Source organism: Quercus lobata, chromosome 2 (genome assembly GCF_001633185.2).
Source record: "Quercus lobata isolate SW786 chromosome 2, ValleyOak3.0 Primary Assembly, whole genome shotgun sequence".
Taxonomy (NCBI): domain Eukaryota; kingdom Viridiplantae; phylum Streptophyta; class Magnoliopsida; order Fagales; family Fagaceae; genus Quercus; species Quercus lobata.
This window is the reverse complement of record NC_044905.1, coordinates 72,615,327-72,634,085: the sequence shown is the minus strand read 5'-3', so window position 1 is coordinate 72,634,085 and position 18,759 is coordinate 72,615,327. Positions and strand designations below refer to the sequence as shown.

Genomic DNA, 18,759 nt, shown 5'->3' with positions numbered 1-18,759 from the left:
GCGTAATTCCTTCTTTAGATGGTCAATTTCCCTTTGTATGGCTTTATAGTTCTGCTCCTGAGAGACGTGACTCCCAACTCGAGAGTGACTTTTACTAGTATGTGTGGTGTGTATGCTACCTTCTCGATCTCACTTGCGTTCAAGGATAAGGAAGTTATCTTGTCGTTGGGAACCCATGGATTCTTGTTGACGGGGACCTGATTCTACCATAGCTAAATGTCGCACTCACTATTACACAAGTTCTCCCCACACACGGTGCCAATTGTAAGGACATTTTTTGCAGCCCAAACCCAAGATGTATGAGATCTTGGCCTAGTGAGCCCAGTACAATAAATTTGTAGAGAGTAGGTCGAAGAACTAGACCCTAATGAATTTGACAATGACTAGTATGGATTTAAAAGATGATCAAGGAAGAACAAGGAAAATAGAACTAAATGAATTCACTGTCCAAGGAGGTATTTTTTCATACAAATCAATTACAGTTGGGTACAAGTATAATTCTGATTGCTACAATATTCTTTCTCTATTTTTTCCAATTCCCTCCTCATAGGAGGTCTCTTACATTATATATCTCCCTTAAGACCATCTTGATCCTACACTTGTTGATCATTTGAACCTTCACTTGAGTACCTGTCCCATCGGACACCTTCTTTGGCTTTTTGTGAGTTGTGGTTGCCAAGACAGCATTGTTCAAGGGTCTTCTTCACATAAATGTGGTCAGAAGAATAGCTGTAGTGCATTTAATGTAGTGGTAGCAGCTTTCCCAAAGATATTTTTGAATTCCCATCATCCTTGTACGCTTATGACGCACATCCTTATCACTGGAGCTTCCTGGAAGTTCACTTTGATCATTAGGATCTATGTCTGATCTATGTTTAGCCTATCCAAGGAGATATTCCTCCTCGGATTACCTTCCCTTTCGTATCTTGTTCATTAAGTCTTGAATCTGAACCATTCATCACCATTTGTTCGTCCTCGGACTTCTTACGCTCTTGGCCAAGACCCAAGGCCCAATATATAATTTGGGCTCTTAACCCTACACAAACATTTTCACTTTAAAATTGCGGAGGCCATAGATTATCGATGTGAGGGGGATTGGCATTGGGCTTACTCGATTTGGTTGTTCTTCAAACTTTTTTTTTAGTAATTGAATTATTTGTAATTAATGATGTGTATTCTTTAAATAGCGTCACATGATTTTAGATGTGGATTTAGTGGATTCAAAATGTCGTAATTTCGAGTGAAATTTAATTATGTTGTTTTGAGTTTATTTGATATTTAGCGGACAACTCAACATGGGCATGTAAGAAAGAGCTCTCAATCAAAACAGTAGGCAATACCGGAGGACCGAATCAAAATTTTAAATTTTAGAGTACAAAATTAAACTCATCCCTAATTTTAATGGTCAATTTTTAGTAATGTTATATCTTTTTCCCCTCGATTTTCCCTTAAAAAAAAAAAAAAAAAAACACACCGCGTGAATCCAGCAGATAAAGAAATAAATTCATTGGAAAAAACTAAACTAAACTAAAAAGGAAAAAACCATTAAAAAAAATAAAATTAAAACAGAGTGCCGCAGTAATTTTAACCACCGAAGGAAACCGAAAAACGCAAACAAAAGTCACAAAACCATTGGCGCCCAACTCTTTTTGTTCCTCAAACTTGTGTTCTTCTTCTTCTTCTCCTTATTCAGGCACCTTCTTTTCTCTTTCCCTATATATAAATGGGTTGCTTGGTTTTATGGGATTTTTATGAAAAATGGCCAGGTTTAATCATAAGTACCATTCCTCTTCCACAAAGTTAGTGTTTCTAACATCCTGTGCAGGTCTTTTAGGAGCGGCCCTCATTGCAGATTTTCTTTGGACTTCGTCTTACTCGTCTGCTGGTTCTGCTTACTTGTCTGTTGCATCGAACTGGGCACTCGAGAAATCTGGGATTATAGCTGTACCAAATGCCACTGCCAAAACAGATGACAAGGTAAGCACTTCAACCAAATGTGCCATTTCTCGGATACCCAATTTGTGTTTCCATTCGATGTTACATTTTCATTTACTTTTGATCTAATGGGGTAGCCGGGAAAACCGAGAAAAGGATATGGAAATGAATTTTTTGGATTTTTGTTGTTTTGTTTCCACTCATATGATTTAAAGAAAGAAAGAAAGAAACTTTTACAAACGGATATTTATTCAATCTAGAATGCTTGTATTTTGGGGGATTCCATTTGATCCTATACTCACATGTATTTTGTTTTATTTTTTATTTGGTGGGCTTCAATTGTAGTCACTGTAAATTCATGAGGTATGGTTACAAACCATTTTGTTTAGCACAAGCTCAGTTTTCTTTTTCTTTATTATTCCTTTGATCATTGAGAAAACTGAGCAAAATAAAATAGAATGTGCTAGCGAGGAAGAGTGATTAGATTCAAGTGGAGGGAACAAAAAGAGGGAGAAGAAAACCTAAACTATCACTACTCACTAATAGTAGTAGTAGTAAAAATTGACATGTTAATTAAGGAGGTGATGAAGAATATGATTTTGAATATGATAGAATGGCGGAGAGGAATACATGTGAAACATTCTGATTAGTTTGTTGAGGATCCATAGCAGACTTCGTAGTTTTGGTACTAAGGATTTGTTGTTGTTGTATTGAATATTTGTAAATTGTTTTGGATTTTAGAAATTGAAAAGCTTATCCTATCTTAACTTGTTAGGCTTGCTTATCAAAATCCGAACTTGTTTGACTCTGTTAGGATACTTGTCTCGTTCTGATCATTCACCCCCTTGGTGGATTCCCTTATTTACTATAATGTGGTTTAGTACAATTGAATTCTGAATGGTCTTATATTTTGTAGAGAGAAGATGTTAAAGGTAGAAAAGAACGCACACCTGAGAGATTTTTATCCGCAACTTTTGCTGATTTACCTGCACCTGAATTACAATGGGAGGAGATGCCACCAGCACCAGTACCTCGTCTTGATGGAGCATCCATACAGATTAAAAATCTTTTATATGTGTTTGCAGGATATCGCACACTTGACTATGTGAGAATCTATCAATATCTGAATATTTTGATTGTTCAATATTCAAGTTCAATGCTAGTTTATGCTTCAATAGGACATCATTGACAGGTTGATCCCTTTTGTTTTTGGACTATGATTGTACTTCTTTGACCCTTATTGAGGCATCACCAGAATATATAAAATGTAACTCAGTCAGATATTGGAATGTATTTTAGACAATTTCAAATCATTGATATTGATGATCTTTGCTTATGCCTATGTTTATGTCTTGTAGGTGCACTCTCATGTTGACATATACAATTTCACTAGCAATACATGGGGAGGGAGGTTTGATATGCCCAAAGAGATGGGGCATTCGCATTTAGGAGTGGTAACTGATGGAAGATACATATATGTAGTCTCAGGACAGTATGGCCCCCAATGCAGAGGGCCTACTTCTCATACATTTGTGCTGGACACTGAGACAAAGAAATGGAGGTCCATGCCACCATTACCGGCCCCAAGGTAGGTGAACTGATTAGGATATGTGTTAACTGTGCTATATTTCCTTCTGGAAATGCAATTTTGTTCTTGTTTCGTGTGAACTTCACTTGTTTGTTGCTATGATCTAAAAATAAATTTTCACATGCTAAGTTTCGACTCTGTCTTCTGATTATGTAGCTTTCTTGTATATGCAGTAGGTAACCATGAGTGAAAAATAATAAATGCTCATGTTTGCGTGTCTCTGTTACATGTGATCATGTATATGTATAAGAGTTTCCAGAGACATAATCCGTTTTTTTGCTGTAAGACTATGTTGCTGGTCCATTCTTGTTACTTTGAATTATAAATAGTTTTGTATGCAATAGATAGGATTAACCTAGACAAATTAGAATGTTCATGAACCCTATGAGTTTAGTAAGATGCACACTTGTTGCACTGTGTTAGAAAGTATTTCACTTGAAATTTTATCCTATATTCATCACTCCCTTCTGAACATTCATGCAAATACCACGCAAGTTTTAACTGTGCTTAATCTTGGCATGTTGGATTTCCTCGCTTTATCACCCTGTTGTCAAAAGTTCCCTATTTTCTTACCAAATCTGTGAAAGATATTGCAAATTTTTTGTTGCAACTTTATATCACTCTCTCATAAGTCATAATGCTTAAAAATCCAAAAATTTGGATTATCTCACATTGTTTTCCAACTTTAGCTTCCTTATGCCGTAACAGGTTCTGCAACATTTGTAGTGGGGGGAAAAGCAGTTCCTGGACTAGCTTCTGGATGTGCTAGCATGTGATTGCAATCATGGTAGCAGCAGAAATTGCAATTAGCTTATTGGAATAACTTTATAATGCCCTAGTCTGCCTAATAGTAGTTGGTGAGAAGAGTGACATACCAGGACTAGCATAACCTTAAATAATGGATTTGTAGTTTGAAGAATTACACACTGACCAATATTACTAAATAATTCTCTTCAGTCTCAGCTTGAAACTGGCAATCTATTGAGATGCTAGCAGAGTTCTATGGTGCCTGAATGCATGTAAATCAAGTCATTTGGTTAAGACCTTAACTGAAAAGGGGTTTAACAGGTGGAATTTTCAGGTATTCTCCAGCGACTCAATTATGGAGAGGCAGACTACATGTGATGGGTGGCAGCAAGGAGAATCGCCACACACCTGGGTTGGAGCATTGGAGTATTGCAGTAAAGGATGGCAAAGTGTTGGAGAAACAATGGCGGACTGAAGTACCCATTCCACGTGGGGGACCACATAGGTTTGTTGATTTCCTGGGTTTATGTAATTCTATTGGAATTCTGTTAGGACATCTAAAACATTCATATCATTCAAGTTGCACGTTAGGGAAGAATGCCTTTTTTTTTTTTCCTTTTCTTTTTAAGGTAACAATAATTTATTAAAGGGGTGAGTTAGAAAACAAAAAGAAGCTTTAGACGTTGTACATGTGGGTATTCATGGGACACACCATTTTCGAAGTTGCATGGTATACTTTGCTGACTAAAAAGGTGTGATTTTTTTTTTTTTTTTGGTCTAATTTTTTCTTCAATTTTGTAACAGGGCTTGTGTTGTGGCCAATGATAAACTTTTTATTATTGGTGGTCAAGAGGGTGATTTTATGGCTAAACCTGGGTCGCCAATTTTTAAGTGCTCCCGCAGGCATGAGGTACTATTGTGCTTGGTTTGGTTATCAGTAGTAGGTTGTAATGTTCATGATGCATGCCATTTACATACTACACATGGATAAATTGGTTAGCTGTAGTATTTTAGGATAATGAACAGAAAATATGGCGTTTGTTTGCATAATCTCTGACATGCACTAATTTAAAGAACTTTCCATAGACTATTCTATTTCTTGTTTATTTTTATCTTGATTTTTATATTATTATATTCTTCACTGACTCAGGTAGTTTACGGTGATGTTTATATGCTGGATGATGAAATGAAATGGAAAGTGTTGCCACCTATGCCCAAACCCAACTCCCATATAGAGTGCGCTTGGGTGATTGTCAACAATTCAATTATCATCACTGGAGGTACAACAGAAAAGCATCCAGTGAACAAAAGAATGATCCTGGTTGGGGAAGTGTTCCAATTTCATTTAGACTCACAGGTATGATCTAGTCCCATCATTAGAAGACTCCAAATATTGATATATGCATCATTCTATAGAATCTATCTCTTTTGGAGCCTCCTTGATAAATAAAATATATCTAGTTCAATGAAATGAACCACTCGGGTAATTTTTTTTTTTTGAGAGAGAACTACTCGGGTAATTAGTAATTCATAGGTAGGAGAATTATTTGGTCAAGTAAAACTTATAATAAAATTTGGGGTCAGCAATCAGTTACATGAAGCCTTTGTTGCCGTTAAGATTATCTAGATACTTTTCCTTATGTTAAAATCATCATATTTGTTCACATACTTCCCACCCAAGTCCTTTATGGCCATATTCTTGTTCTTATGGGACCTTTAGTAATTGAACCATTTCCTACTGTTGCAGTTATTGGTCTTTGTTTCACTCGTTAGAACCATCTTGTCCTACTTTTCCTCTTGTTCTCAATTGGTAGCTTCTCATACATGTAGTCGCTTCTTATTCTATCCTTTATTGTGATGTATGATATCATGAACTTCTCTTCTTAAACACGGACTACACTTACAAGAATGCATATATCCAAACAATGGATTTGCCTTTCTTTACATCACCAGTCACATAAGATGGTTGGTGATTGTGAAGAATTGTCAGGAACCGTGGTTTTCACTTATTCTATATCATTTTCTGTAAACATGCCACTACAACTCCTGACAAGAACCAGATCTTGGGTTCGTGGTTACAAATTGCTGTCCTCTAAACATGAAAAACCACAACAGTTTCATGTCAAAGGAAAAAAATACAGAACAGTTGTGGTTTGTCTAACTATTGTGTATGACATTCTTATTGCATATTTGCATTTGTTGGAATACCTTATTTCTAATGGTAACTCACTGTTGAACATTTGAGGATTTATCTTTTTTATTTTTACCAAAAACAGACATGGTCAGTGATTGGAAAGCTTCCTTTCCGTGTGAAAACTGCATTAGCTGGTTTCTGGGATGGATGGTTGTATTTTACATCCGGACAGCGGGACAGAGGGCCAGACAATCCACAGCCGAGGAAGGTCATTGGAGATATGTGGAGAACTAAATTAAGTTTGTGATTACTTTTGTCTCATCAAACAACTTTTAAGCTTATTATAGTTTTCCCATCTTTTTTAGCCAGAGTACTTTTAATCTTTATAGATCCAGGTCATATTGAAACCATGATTATATTTTGACTTCACAATTTTGCCTTATTACCTGTAGCCCGGCCAGATAATTGTTTATGTATAACTTGATTCAAACAATACTATTTAGTGAAAACGCAAACTTTGATTATTTACGCATAACTTAATTCAAACAATAGTATTTAGTGAAACTGCAAACTTCCTCTTCGGCTTTGGCTCTGCATCTGCATTTTAGTGCCGTTGTCACATAATGTAATCCTAAATGATTTTTTTTTAAATTCAATTAAGATATCCAATGTTTCAAATATCTGTTTTCCCGTTTTATGTATAGAATGGCTTTCTTTTTAGTTTTTACTGCTAGTTGGCAACTTGGCAATTTCTTTAGGCCAGTCTAATTAGCGTTTCATCCATTTAATTAAAAAATGCTGTGTTCACCTTTCATCCATTCAATTAAAAAATGCTGTGTGCACAGCTTCCGCCGCATCCATTAAAAAAAAAAGGTACTGAATTGCACAAATTACAGAAAAATAATTGAATTAGATTGGTCATTGGAATTCAGTCTGCATTTACAAAGAAATACCTAAAAATATCTATGCATCCCTAAAGTGAATGTATTCTATTTTTCTTTTCCACTCCTTCACCAAGAGCCAATCCCATGGGCATTTGTCGATATAGTTACAACTTTTGAGGAAAGAAAGACATAGTTACACCTTTTGAGGAACGAAGTTGTGAGAACGAGGGAAGGTTGTTGAATAATATGTCAAGGGACCAATAAAACATGCACTCTCCTGAAGATGCATGATTCACTCTCTTGAACAGCTACTACAGTAGGTGACCATTTAATTTGCAGTCATTGGTTGCACTACACGAAACACAGCTTCTTATACATACCTGCAAATTAAGAAAAGAAAATCCATTAAGGCATAAGAACTGACCGATGAAGGGGCAAATCTTGCCATTTGATCCACTTTATCAGACCAAAGTGAAGGACTTCTAAACAGTTTAGTGTTCCCACTTTCATGTTTGTGCGTTTGATTTAAAGTATGAATCCAGGCCAAGAAAAAACACAATGCCAGTCTATTATTTTATACGTTATCCCATCAAACATATTCCATCCACTAGTTTGCTGATCAAAAATACCAATTACACAGCAGATTTTCTGCTAACATCCTGCAAAATCATTGATTCAGATCATTGTTTGTTCTACTAGTTTGCATCTTCTAAGAGAACCTTCAGTTCACTCCAAAAAATTCATTCTTTGTTCTATTCTAATACAATTTCCAGGAGTCACATAATTAATTTTCCAAATTCTTAAATTCAATAAATTGTATGGAATAGAGTACAATCAACCTTGTACCAATCAAAAAAAAAAAAAGGGGTTCAACAGTAGAATTTTGTTTATGTTTTAAGGTGATTTTGTTAGATCTTGTGTCCTATACACAGATAAATGCTACATATTAACTTGGCTTCACTGCCTATCAGACTCATGAAATTTTAGTCAACTGACCTGGATTATGAACTTCCTTTTGAACTGATATACCCATGTACTGCAAAGAAGTTCCCAAAGTTTGCAAGTATACAAAGGATATTCAATTTCTGTAAAACAATAATATACATATCAACACAAGCGTGATGAACAAGATAGAGGCAACAGACATGCAGAGAGAGAGAGAGAGAGAGAGAGAGAGAGATGCCTTTTATTTCAATAAAGGGGCATAAGGAGCTGGGCATGGAGATACAGTGTCATCTGGTAACTGGTTTATCAAATCAACTGTTGCCTGCAGGCATGCATGAAGCATTTTCTTTTCCAACTTAATAAGCTGAGTAGCAACTCGCTTCTTCGGGTTAAGAGTACTGTCTGCCAACTAATGTAATAGACAAAATATCAACAAAAGTTTTGAAAGAAATAAACTAGGTCTAATCAACATTCAAGTACAAATTTGGAGAAGCCAAGATTACCAAAGACTCATCCTCGCCTAATGTAGTAGGGTAGGCAGCAAGCCGTTTCTTAAAGTAATCAGCAAGTTGGTCCAACACTGCTCGTTCCATACAAGGGCTCACCTACAACATTCAAAAAATTATCACCATAAGAATACATTAACAATAAGATCTATTCTCAGTTACTAAATAATAGCGCACCAATAATCACATGACTCTGAGGATTCAGAAGCACAAAATACCATATTATTGTCCTATGTACTCACGAAAAAACATAGAAAAGATAAGGAACAAGCAGAGGACATTTCTGCCTCATTGAAACACAGCTAGACATGAATCATCAATCTTAAAATGCATATAAATTGGTTTGATCTTTTTGGCATTAGCTGGGCGATGCCACGTAAAGTGTTGGATCTCCTGGCTGGTTGGCGTAATTGGTTTGGTAAATGTTCCTCTGCTGTGTAGAAATTAGCTCCCTAGTGTCTGATGTGGGTTTTGTGGAAGGAGTGGAATTACCGCACTTTTGAGGAAGCAGGAGTCCCAGAAACACAGTTGAATATTTATTTTCTTAGATTACTTTGTAAATGGTCAACTGTCTGGGTCTCAGTGACAGTGGTATTATAACATAGTTCACTGAATTGCTTTCTTTTGCTTGTAAATTTTAGGTTGCAATTCTTTAGGCTATCTTGTGCTTTTTATTATTCACAAGATAGGTTTTTTGCAATAAAATCATTTATTTATCCCCCTCAACCCCACACACATGCACACACACAAAAAGCTCAATATAAATTGGCAGGAACAGCACTGGCAAATGGCCCTCAAAGTTACATGACAATACATGCATTATACCTCAAATCCACCACATGAAAAACATTGAATTCACATCCTAAGCATGCATTTGATAAGACAAACTTACTGGGCAAATAGGACCTTGAGAAGAAATGACAGATTGCATTTCAGAAGGATCTGAAACATAACCCAAACGCAGATAAGGAAGCATATCTGCAACAGCTTCTTTTTCCTTTCCCACATACACCTGCAGAAGGACCACATTGAATTACTCATGGGAAATTCCCAAACATTAGCCTTCACCAACCACCCCCCCCCCCCCCCAACAAAAAAAAATAATCATAACAATAAAAGGAAAAAATATCCAAATAAATTATTATTATTATTATTTTTTTGTCCATACATGAAAAACTTGAACTGATAGTTTTCCATTTCTTTGAGCAACCATTCTTTTCTCCTGGTATTGAGGATCCTCAGTATTTAAAGCAGCCTGGAACATACAGCATATAACATAATCAACAGAGTTGAAGAATAATATAGAAACTGCAAACAGCAAATATCCAGATTTTACCTCAACTATCAAACGATCATAAGAATTATCTTCATCAACAAAACCGTAGTTCAAAAGCAATTTTGAGTTAGGCTGTGGTCCACACCTGCAAATGATACATTAAATTTTTAAAGGAGACACTATAGAGGAAAAGAGCAATTTGTATTTGTGGCCAGTAACTTGATATTAAGTGATAAAAAATCATACCAAACAACAATGGACTCCCCAGCCTTGTATGGACGATCGACCACTAGCTGAACAGCACCATCAACAGCAGTTAACATTGCCTTGCAGTTGCTTCTGTAAGCCAGCAACGGTGGTCCAAGAGGAACCAAAGCAAATCGCCGAGCCAAACTGACTTTCTAGATTTGAAGGAAATAAATTATAAATCTAAATACTCTCAAGGGGGATGAAAGGCTACAATAGCAGCCTATTCTTCATAAGTAAAGGGGTTCCATGAGTGGCTAGATCTGTAGGGCTTTCATAATAGTGACAAAAATAACCCCAAAAGGTTGAAACCTACCTGCAAATGCACAACACAAGACTGAACAGCAACAAATGCTTGCTTGAATATCTCAAATGAAAAGGCCTCAGTAGGAATATCATATGGGTATTGCTGAAAAATGCAAATAAAATTTATCAAAATGAAGTCACATCTTGACACGATCTCTAGACCAAGCGTTGTTTTCTAGTGCCCAATAAATACAGATAGAAGAATATAACCTGAAACAGAGACCCAGCCATAAACCAGACGGTGTCAAGTTCATTGTACTCCCTTTTAATTCCTGCAGCCCTTCCAATAACTTCAGCCTAATTCATCACAACCAGAATACACTAAGCTTTATTAACCATTAAGCATTCTGCCAACTTAACTGAAGCGTAGCATCTTTCATCAAAGGCTAAATGAAGGGCATAAAGTACCTTCATGGGGCTGCCTGTTAGGTAGGCCAGTTCAGCTTCTGACCATAGAAGGGGAGATTCCACTGCAAGCTGTCCTCTCCCTCGTTGACGATCAAGCTCTCTAATGTATGGGTACCAGAAAGACTTCTTCCCTTGCTTCTTCTCATACATCAGATACAATGCCAAGCATGCCAATTCCGACAATTTATTCGTAGTTAATAATTCCGCTGCATGAAGGATCAAGTAGCTGGTACAAGTTAAATTGATGAATGAAGTCATCATTTATGCAAGATGCTAAAAAAGAACGTGAACACCATGATTAACCATGGCACATCCACACCCCTTTGGCTTGAGAGGAACAGATGCATGGACATATCAATACGAAAACTTCTATCCTTCTGAATAAAGCAGCTTCCCTGCCTCCATCCACAAATTAGATTTCATGGACAGGAAGCAAATCCCTCTGCAATCCTCACTCCCATAAGATTCAAAAGATCAACCCAGCATGCTATTCCCATCTTCACCCCACATATAGCCTATTTACCTCAATACACAAGGACATTAATATTTATCATACAACTCTGAAACCAAAGATTCAGAGGTCTATCCTGAGTCACATGCAGCAAACCTACCTACATCAAACGCCATTCATACATAACCACTCATCTCATAACAATTTTTTTTTCTTTTTCAGTAGTGCTGACAACATTTTGAATCAAGAGGAAGTGCCTAAATTGATGAGCTCCACTAAATTGATTCAAGAGGAAGTCTCTTGACTCTCTTGGTATATACTTTTTGCAAATGATATAGTTATAGTTGATGAAATTAGACATGGAATCAATGTCAAGATAGAAATTTGGTGAGACAACTTATAATCTAAAGGCTTTTGGTTAAGTAGGACTAATATAAGTTTAAAAAAAGTAGAAATAAAGATAAAGGGGTGTAAGACTTGATGGCCAAGATATACCATAGAGTGAGAATTTTCAATATCTTGGATCAATAATTCCTAAGATTGAGAGATCGAAGAGGATGTGAATCATAAGATAAGAGTAGGGTGGATGAAATGAAACACATCAAGAGTATTGTGTGAATAACTATTAAGTTTTTATCAGGCTGCTATAAGACAAGCTATGATCTATGGTACTAAATGTTGGGTTGTTAAAAAACAATATATTCACAAAAAGGTGTAGCTTAAAGAAGAATGTTAAGAAGTGATTATACTAGAAAAGATAGGATTCAAAATGAAGAAATTCACTTAAAGTTACAGGTTGACCCTATTGATAGATGAGGGAGGGTAAAAGATTGAAACACCAATAACAAAGATTGAGTTGATTCAAGTTGAGGAGAGTAAAAGGTAGAGGAACACCAAAAATAATAGTAATAGAAGTAGCAAAAAAAGATCATGTCAATTAAGGAAGTAACAATGAGGATGACTTCGAATATAATAGAATAGCATAAAAGAGTACATGTGGCGGCCAACCTTGACTAGTATATTGAAGATCCATAGCTAGTCCTGGCAGCAAGACAAGCCGTACCAGTCAGCCGTATCACTTTGTTCTCAACTGTTCCCACCTCCTGGGCGAGAAAAGCTACCTTTAGCTAGGAGCCTATTTTCCTTCTACCCAGCTCCCCGAAAACGACGTTCGACTTGCATGTGTTAAGCATATAGCTAGCGTTCCTTTTGAGCCAGGATCAAACTCTTCTTTTGAGTATGATTTGGCCCCGCAGTGAGGAACCAATACTATGAGTAGACGTGGTTTGAAATCTATTGTTAAGGCCTTGACACACATAGAGACCCATTTTACATTATCATGCATAGGTGCTTGAAATACTGCTTCTAAATCGCATAGCATTTTGACTAATATATACACAGAAATGTAACTCTGCCATGTCTAAAAGAGCATAAAACCATGCACTTTACTATAAATAACAACAATGCACATTGTTCCTGATAAACTTCAATTCATTAATTAGTCTATACCAACAATGCATACACACCCTCAACTATTTCTAAGTCATAACCATCAAACCAAGATTCCAATTTTAACTCACATTCTTCATCTTTCAAGTCTATAAGGTCTCTAGCTCAATAGGCTCTTAACTCCAACAGTCAGTTAAAATCCAAGATTGGAAACAAGAAGAAGAAGAAGAACAAATGCTCTCATAACAAAAAATTGCACCTTACCAATGGTCTCGTTCCCCAAAACTCTCTCAAGCGTCACGACCAGCGAATTCGGAACAGAGAATGCAACATCACCCACCTGCAATAGCAACAACAACAATATCAGAAAACCAAACCAAACCAAACCCATCAAAGAAAGAGCCACAAATTCCAGACCTGAAGATCTTCACTAGCAGCTACGTAATGTATGGGACTGTGCTTCTCATCGTGGGAGGGCCTTTCCTTGAGCAAAACCTTGCAAGGCGGGAGGCCATTCTCGTGCATCCAAGATTTCAAGTCTTCACCTTCCTCCTCCCCTTTCTTGCTCTCAACTTCCCGATTCTTTGGCTTCCCATCTTTTCCGGCCACCAATGTGTCGGAGCTCGACGCAGAGCATGGATTCCTCCGGCGAATCGAGTGGTAGTTGGATGCGAGGCTAGGGTTCCTCCGAGCTGAGAATGAAACCCTAGAGAGAACCGAGAGAGGACGATTGCCGTGTATTGAAGAACGAAGCGGAGACAAAATGCGATTGCCGTGTATTGAAGTAACTTCCATTAGGTTTAGGGTTTGAGTTCGAAGAATCAGGAATATAAACAGTACTGGGTTTAGGAATGAAGGAGAGGAGAGGAAGAGTGTGCTAACTATGAAGTGAAAACTGAAACTATTTTGAGTTTGATTTTTGGGTTTTTGGTTTTTTATTTTTTTATTTTCTTCTTCTTCTTCTCTATTTTGGGATTAATATTGGTCGCAGATAATAAGTAAGAGGAATGGCATTTTTTTTCATTTGGGATTTTGTGATAGCGGATAAGAATTGAAGAAAAACAAAAATATCTTGGGACCTACAGTTGCAGAAAATGATCCTGATAAAAAGTCAGCATAACTGTCAAATTTGTTTTCTAATTTCTCCCCAAAAAATTTGTCTATAAATAATGCTATTTAAAAAAAATATTTTGTGAAATACCACTATTTTAAATTAAACTTACAAAGTTTACCTTGGAGCTATATTTTCCAAAGTCATTTGGTGGACTTTTATAAATTTGTCTGTTTGTATTATAAACAAGTCTTTTCTTATCAAACAAGAATTTTGGAGTTTGAATTTTGCTTATGCTAAAATTAATTGGTGTTTTGCCTGTATGAGAAAGGTCAATCTTCATAAAGTGGATGATATATATAGAAATTTTATCATATTTTTAGTAATCACATAATGATTTGGAGTAAGATAACTTTGGAACCAAACTTTTTCTTGCAAATAATGTCATCTTGTATGTGTTTGATTGAGACCCTAAAAATAAGTTCAAAATCAAGGAAGCATTTTCAATTGAAAAACATACCCCAGCACGCAAACACTTAAAAAATAAAAAAAATAAAAAAATTCTTTTGACCATTTGGGAGTCTTAATTGGGAAATATACCTCATATTTTGTGTCTACGCAAAAATTTATGTGGAAAAACAATTTATTTAAGCAAAAAGAAGTATTTGGGAGAAAAAATTAAATGGTCGTCAATGTAAGTCAACAACGATCAACCGTTAGCCTATGAGGAGAAAGGATGGAGAGGCAAAAGGAGATAATTTGACCTTTGAACAATTTTTTATGGTTGTTTGTTGCATGGTAGCATTCCCAAAATGTTTTTGGCATTTGAAAACCTTAAAACATTTTCTGCTCTGTTAGACTTTGTTTTTTAGTTGATCAAGGAAAACGTTTTCTATTGAATTGCATTTCTGAGCATCCGTTTACTCAATGCTTGGATGAGTGTAGGACTTCTCTATCCTCATGTAACAAGAGCACGTTTGGGCATGTAAGTAGGAGAATAGCCACACTCCAAAAGAAACTTCAATGGTTGGAAGGGAGGAATAGTGGAGACGTAAATATGGATGAAACTCATGAAGTAAAATTAGAGCTGAACAGGATGCTATCAGTGGAATAGGACGTGGCATCAATGATCGAAATTGTTGGTTGAAGGCAGGAGACCGTAATACTTCTTTCTTTCACACTAAAGCCTTTAATAGATATCAGCGCAATCAGTGGTGGCTCCAAGAATTTTTCTCAGGATGTTCCTTAAGAAGTATAAATTACACAATCTAATAAAAAGAGAAATTCATATATTGACAACAACAACAATAAAAAAAAATACGCAAATACATAAAGTTTACAGTTGTCTTCTACGAATTTTCATATTTTCAATACTACAAACTACATCTCTTTCAATATACACAATCAAGCAATCATTTATCCATTGATCTTCCATTCAATTGCGTAGTTCATTCTTTATATATTTCATTGTTGAAAAACTTCTTTCTATTGTTACATCTCTTTCAAGGAAAACGTTTTCTATTGACTTGCATTTCTGAGCATCCATTTACTCAATGCTTGGATGAGTGCAGGACTTCTCTATCCTTATGTAACAAGAGCACGTTTGGGCATGTAGGTAGGAGAATAGCCACACTCCAGAAGAAACTTCAATGGTTGGAAGGGAGGAATAGTGGAGACGTAAATATGGATGAAACTCATGAAGTAAAATTAGAGCTGAATGGGATGTTATCAGTGGAATAGGACGTGGCATCAACAATCAAAATTGTTGGTTGAAGGCAGGAGACCATAATACTTCTTTCTTTCACACTAAAGCCTTTAATAGACATTAGCGCAATCAGTGGTGGCTCCAAGAATTTTTCTCAGGGTGTTCCTTAAGAAGTATAAATTACACAATCTAATAAAAAGAGAAATTCATATATTGACCAAAAAAAAAAAAAAACGCAAATACATAAAGTTTACAGTTGTCTTCTACGAATTTTTATATTTTCAATACTACAAACTACATCTCTTTCAATATACACAATCAAGCAATCATTCATCCATTGATCTCCCATTCAATTGCGCAGTTCATTCTTTATATATTTAATTGTTGAAAAATTTCTTTCTATTGTTGCAGTAGCGACAAGAATGATCAAAACTAACTTCACAAGCAAATAAACTAATGAATAAGTCTCATGCTTTCCTGTATTTACTAACTTTTCAACAAGTTCACTAACTCTTTGAAGCTCTAAAAACAAGTTATTGCTGCGCATATCAAAAATGTAATTCTGAAGTTGAGAGTCAAGTGCCAAGATATTTGTCCCAAAAAAATCAGATGGATAGAACTTTGCTAGACGTATCAACTTTTCCTTATCAAAAGCCACAAATGAATACTTGGATTCAAGCAAGCCATACAAAGTAGCAAATCGGTATTCGCCTCTAAAAAACGGTTGTTAAGCTCTTGATTCTTGAAGTTCCAAATCTATGACTGTGTAGAATAACTCAACACAATAATGATGTAAATTTGTATTTTGTTGGGTGTTGTGTCGCGGCCTTCCACTAACTACAAATATTTCATCCATGTTCAAAATAGGAATATTATGTGTGATACAAAATGAAGGCACTTCAGTCAATAAAGATATCCATTCATCATCTCTCATTACTTGCAATCGTTGTTTAGACTCTTTAATAAGATCCATAACATTTACTATATCTTGATTTTTTTTTTTTTTTTGCAATGCTATTGACAACTCATTTGTGATACCTAAAATATTTTTCATCAAATGTAGAGCAAAGACAAATTCAAAAGATAAAATTGACCTCATAATAGATCGAGCTTCAACTTTTTAGTCAGAGAGGCCATCTTCTTCAATAATCTTAAGTACATCAATAACAGCAGAGAACATCAAAATCAAGTTGAGAATAGTCCCATAATATGATCCCCTATGTGTATCACCAGGACGTTTAAGATTTGTTTCTTCATTTAAACCTTACTCACTTCTACGTACACCATTCTCTAATTCTTCTTTAATTTTGGCAATTTGTGCATTTCGAAGAGCATCTCGTCTCTTACAAGAGCCTTCAACAACAGTTACTAAATTACTAATTATATAAAAAAATTTAGTAATGTTAATGTGATTTTTAACAACGACAACAAGTGTCAATTGAAGTTGATGAGCAAAACAATGAACATAAAATGCTGACTTATTGTCTTTCAAAATTAAAGTTTTGAGACCATTGATATCACCTTGCATATTACTAGCCTCGTTATAACCTTGCCTACATAGTTTCAATAAACTCAAATTATGTTCACAAAATAAATATTCAATAGCATATTTGAGTGACAAAGTGGTGGTACTGGCTACATGAACAATACCAAGAACCACTCTATAATAATTCCTTTTTTGTTCACATAACGAAGAACAAGGGTCATTTACTCTTTCACTGAGATATCATGTGACTTATCAACTAATATTGAAAAGAACTCATTGTCAAGATCCTTGATGATTGCTTTAGATGTTTCACGTGCAATTGCATTCACAATGTCTTTTTGAATATCATGGTGGGTAAGCTTGCAATTTTTTGGAGCTTTTTGCAACACTTCATTGATAGATTCATTGTGATCCCCTAAAAATTGTAGAAGTTCAAGGAAATTTCTTTTATCACTTGAACCTTGAGATTCATCGTGACCACGAAAAGTTAATCCTCGGCATAAAAGGAATCTTATGCAATCAACTATTGCATTTAATTGAACCCGATATTCAATTTTATCTTGATTTGATTACTTAACAAAAACACTTTGAATGTGTTGCTTTTCCTTTATTAGATCTTCACTCTTCTTGACATCTTGGTTGTGAGCACTATTAACTCCTCCAACATGGGAATTTAACTTTTCTTTCTTATTCCAAAGTTTGAATCCCTTCATTACAAAAGTCTCACATTCTCCTTACTTACCAGCATCTTGCCCAAATGGATAGCAATATAAACAAAATACTGCATTTTTGTCTATACTGTATTCGAACCAGTTTCTATTTACATACCATTCGGATCTAAATCAATGAGGCTGTCTAGAAAAATCTGTTAGAGGGTAATCATGGTTTTGGAAAATAGGTTGACAATGGCCTTTTTGTAAATAATATCTTCTTATTTCATCATGATTTTTAGGATGATAAGATGATATCTTTTCTCGTAGTCCAGGATCTGAAGGAAGATTTTCTAAGTTAAAGTCAACACGAATTCGCGTAGAAGATGAAGATGAATTTTGTACAAGAGATGAATCTTCAGTACGTGGTTTTCTTATCAAATATTTGTCCATAATTCTAGCAAAATAATAAACAATAAATTATAAGTTCATTTGAAATATTAATAAAATTATTAATTATTGTTGTTTAGTTGTTCCATTAATTTGTTTGTCTTTTATAAACTATAATTTGTTGTATTGTTGTTTCATTAATTGTAAAATTATTAATTGTTGTTTAACCTAACATAATTTAATTTGTTTGTCTTTTATAATGTATTGGTTAATAATGTTCTTTATTTGCTTCATTATTTTTCTTTACTAACTACTAGCACGCACCCCACTATGCACTAGCACACACCACATGTGCATTATCCACAGCTCAACCCACTGCTTGCCTAGTGCCTAAGTCCTAACATAATTTAATTTTGTCTTTTATTGGTAAGTTAGGCTAATTTCCTTTGCATGCCTTTACTTCCCCAATTCAAATATCCCACCCCGGCCCCATGGCCCCATCCACCCCCCATTCAACAGACAAGCCTCATAGCCCCCAGTCACAAGAGCCAATCAAATAAATTCACAATACACTAAAAGACAAACTCAGTAACTCACCAACA

The 18,759-nt window shown here is 35.6% G+C and overlaps 2 protein-coding genes across 2 annotated transcripts; one reads left to right on the top strand and one right to left on the bottom strand.

The window, feature by feature from the left end:
* Positions 1–1,579: 1,579 nt before the first annotated feature.
* LOC115976495 (kelch repeat-containing protein At3g27220-like) lies at positions 1,580–6,832 on the top strand. The gene is made up of 7 exons (XM_031097799.1): positions 1,580–1,977; positions 2,852–3,040; positions 3,294–3,523; positions 4,605–4,775; positions 5,075–5,180; positions 5,421–5,627; positions 6,547–6,832. The coding sequence occupies exons 1-7, from the start codon at positions 1,759–1,761 to the stop codon at positions 6,709–6,711; spliced, it is 1,287 nt and encodes a 428-aa protein (XP_030953659.1). The 5' UTR covers positions 1,580–1,758; the 3' UTR covers positions 6,712–6,832.
* Positions 6,833–7,294: 462 nt separating this feature from the next.
* Positions 7,295–13,917, bottom strand: LOC115976494 (actin-histidine N-methyltransferase). The gene is made up of 13 exons (XM_031097798.1): positions 13,293–13,917; positions 13,140–13,215; positions 10,976–11,181; positions 10,778–10,864; positions 10,578–10,670; positions 10,262–10,416; positions 10,076–10,160; positions 9,908–9,994; positions 9,632–9,751; positions 8,737–8,838; positions 8,472–8,642; positions 8,285–8,373; positions 7,295–7,668 (listed from the first exon to the last, which is right to left on the bottom strand). Exons 1-11 carry the CDS (start codon positions 13,668–13,670, stop codon positions 8,475–8,477), a joined length of 1,557 nt encoding a protein of 518 aa, XP_030953658.1. The 5' UTR covers positions 13,671–13,917; the 3' UTR covers positions 7,295–7,668; positions 8,285–8,373; positions 8,472–8,474.
* Positions 13,918–18,759: the final 4,842 nt, after the last annotated feature.